We start from the raw sequence: 2078 nt of genomic DNA, 5'->3' as shown, positions 1-2078 counted from the left end.
AGCAGGAAGTTGGAGATTGTGTGTCTCTGTAATTTAGGAAAGAGACCAAGGTATATATTGTGATCTGGGAGTCATCATTATACAGTTGATAATGGAAGCTGTAAGTGTGAATAAGATTGTCTAACAAGTTGCACAAAAAGAGGACCAAAAACTGAACCTAGGAGACCATCAATACTTATTCATCAATACTATTCATCAGTTTGGTGAATATTGGGATGGAAGATACTGCGACTTAGAAGGAGTTGTCTGGGAAACTCAGGAAAGGATTGTCACTGTGGAAAGTTTGTGTAAAACATTGGAAAATGTAAAGCAGGTTTTGCTGCAGAACTCACTGTTGACTTTGGTGAGTGGTTAATTCAACAAGAATGTATTGAGCCCATCCATGTATCAAGTGCTGTTCTAGATATGGAAAGGAGGTACAGCACTGGACCAAAAAAATTTTTGCTAAGGAGGATAGAAAGGTAGCAGAACATGCCACTCCAAAATATGCCTCTTTGGCATAAGAATTACTTTGGACTGATTTTTTTTTTTTTTTACAGGAGGAAGGGAGAGAGATAGAGAGTCAGAAACATCGATGAGAGAGAAACATCGATCAGCTGCCTCCTGCACATCTCCTACTGGGGATGTGCCCGCAACCCAGGTACATGCCCCTGACCGGAATCGAACCTGGGACCTCCCAGTCCGCAAGCCGACCCTCTATCCACTGAGCCAAACCGGTTTCGGCAGGACTGATTATTTTGAGAAACTGCAGACACAAGAGAAGCTCTGAAAACAGAGTAGAAGTTACCCTTTTGTAAGAGAAAAGGGGGCCTGTACTAGAAAGAGAGCTATTACCTAAAATCACATTTTCACTGAAAAGACATATCTGCCTGCCTGGGCAGCCTTTGTTTACCATACATTTCTCACCTTCCTATAAATAGCTTTTTTCCCTTTGAAAACCCAGACCCCTATCCTTTTACCTAGCTCAGGATGGTATATAAACTTCAACCACCTGGTGCCTTTCAGTGCCATATCTTTTGAGGCTCCTGTACATACCTCAATGATTAAAATTGGCTTTTCTTTTTGTCCTGCTAATCTGTCTTATGTCAATTTCATTCTTAGACCAGCCACAGAACCTAGGTTATACGGGGAAATTTTTCTTCCCCTACAGGGAGATGCTCGACTATATTTATACATAGTAAGGGGGCAAGCAGTAAACAGGGAGATGCTGGAGATGTGGGAAAGGCTGTCTGATGAACTGCTCATCGTTGAAAATCTATCCAACTTGTATGTGCGGCCTTTTCCAGATAATGAATCTTGTGAAAGTTATTTTTTAATAAGAATAAGTCATCTCTGAACAGCAAGCTGAGGGCCTTCCTTAAGAAAATGTATGGGCTTTTGGTCAGCCCTTTAGATAACTCTGAGAACTGTTTCACTTAATTGTAGTTTCCCCATCTTTTTCAAGGTCTGGCCTCCAGATAAGTGGGGTGTTTCAGGATTATTGTAATACCTCTTTTTGTCTTTAAAGGATAGTGAGTTGTGACTGTGTGGGGGTGTTGATCCATGTAAAAGCATAATGTTAGAAATGTGATATTGATAATTGACAAAATTTCATTTTTTTCATCTGATTGCTTTGAATAGTCATTCCACAGATTTTGAAGTACACCGAAACTGGCTAGCTATCACTCACAGTTTGCCAGTATCACAGTGGTATTATGAGGTAAGTTTCGATTTTCACCTTTTTTGGTTTGTGTGTGTGTGTTTTTTCATGATATGTGAAATCATAAAGTATTATTGATATTAAAACAGTTTTCCATGTGGTCATAGGTCAAATAAATCTTTATAAAAAGTATCTTCTTTCCTCAGTTCTTCTGCCCTCTGGCACTATTAGGGAATCCCTTTACTTCAAAAGGCATCTACCAAACCATGAATTGGTAATTATAATATTTGCCACACCCTTTTTGAAAGCACATTGGATTGGTTTCAAAAAATTGGGCTCTATGCTTGGCTCTGCCACAGCATAGAAAGTATATTTCATTTCTTTTAACCTTAGTTTCTCATCTGGCAAGTGAGGATTTGGAATGAATTATTTCTACAAT

At 39.2% G+C, this 2078-nt stretch overlaps 1 protein-coding gene across 1 annotated transcript in view; it reads left to right on the top strand.

The window, feature by feature from the left end:
• ALG8 (ALG8, alpha-1,3-glucosyltransferase) overlaps window positions 1-2078 on the top strand; it is a 20863-nt gene that overhangs the window by 2354 nt on the left and 16431 nt on the right. The window contains exon 2 of the mRNA XM_006772521.2: window positions 1621-1699. Coding sequence (XP_006772584.1) covers window positions 1621-1699 — 79 coding nt within the window. The remainder of the gene's footprint in view (window positions 1-1620; window positions 1700-2078) is intronic.

Source organism: Myotis davidii, unplaced genomic scaffold (assembly GCF_000327345.1).
Source record: "Myotis davidii unplaced genomic scaffold, ASM32734v1 scaffold646, whole genome shotgun sequence".
Taxonomy (NCBI): Eukaryota; Metazoa; Chordata; class Mammalia; order Chiroptera; family Vespertilionidae; genus Myotis; species Myotis davidii.
This window is presented reverse-complemented; position numbering and strand designations above follow the sequence as displayed.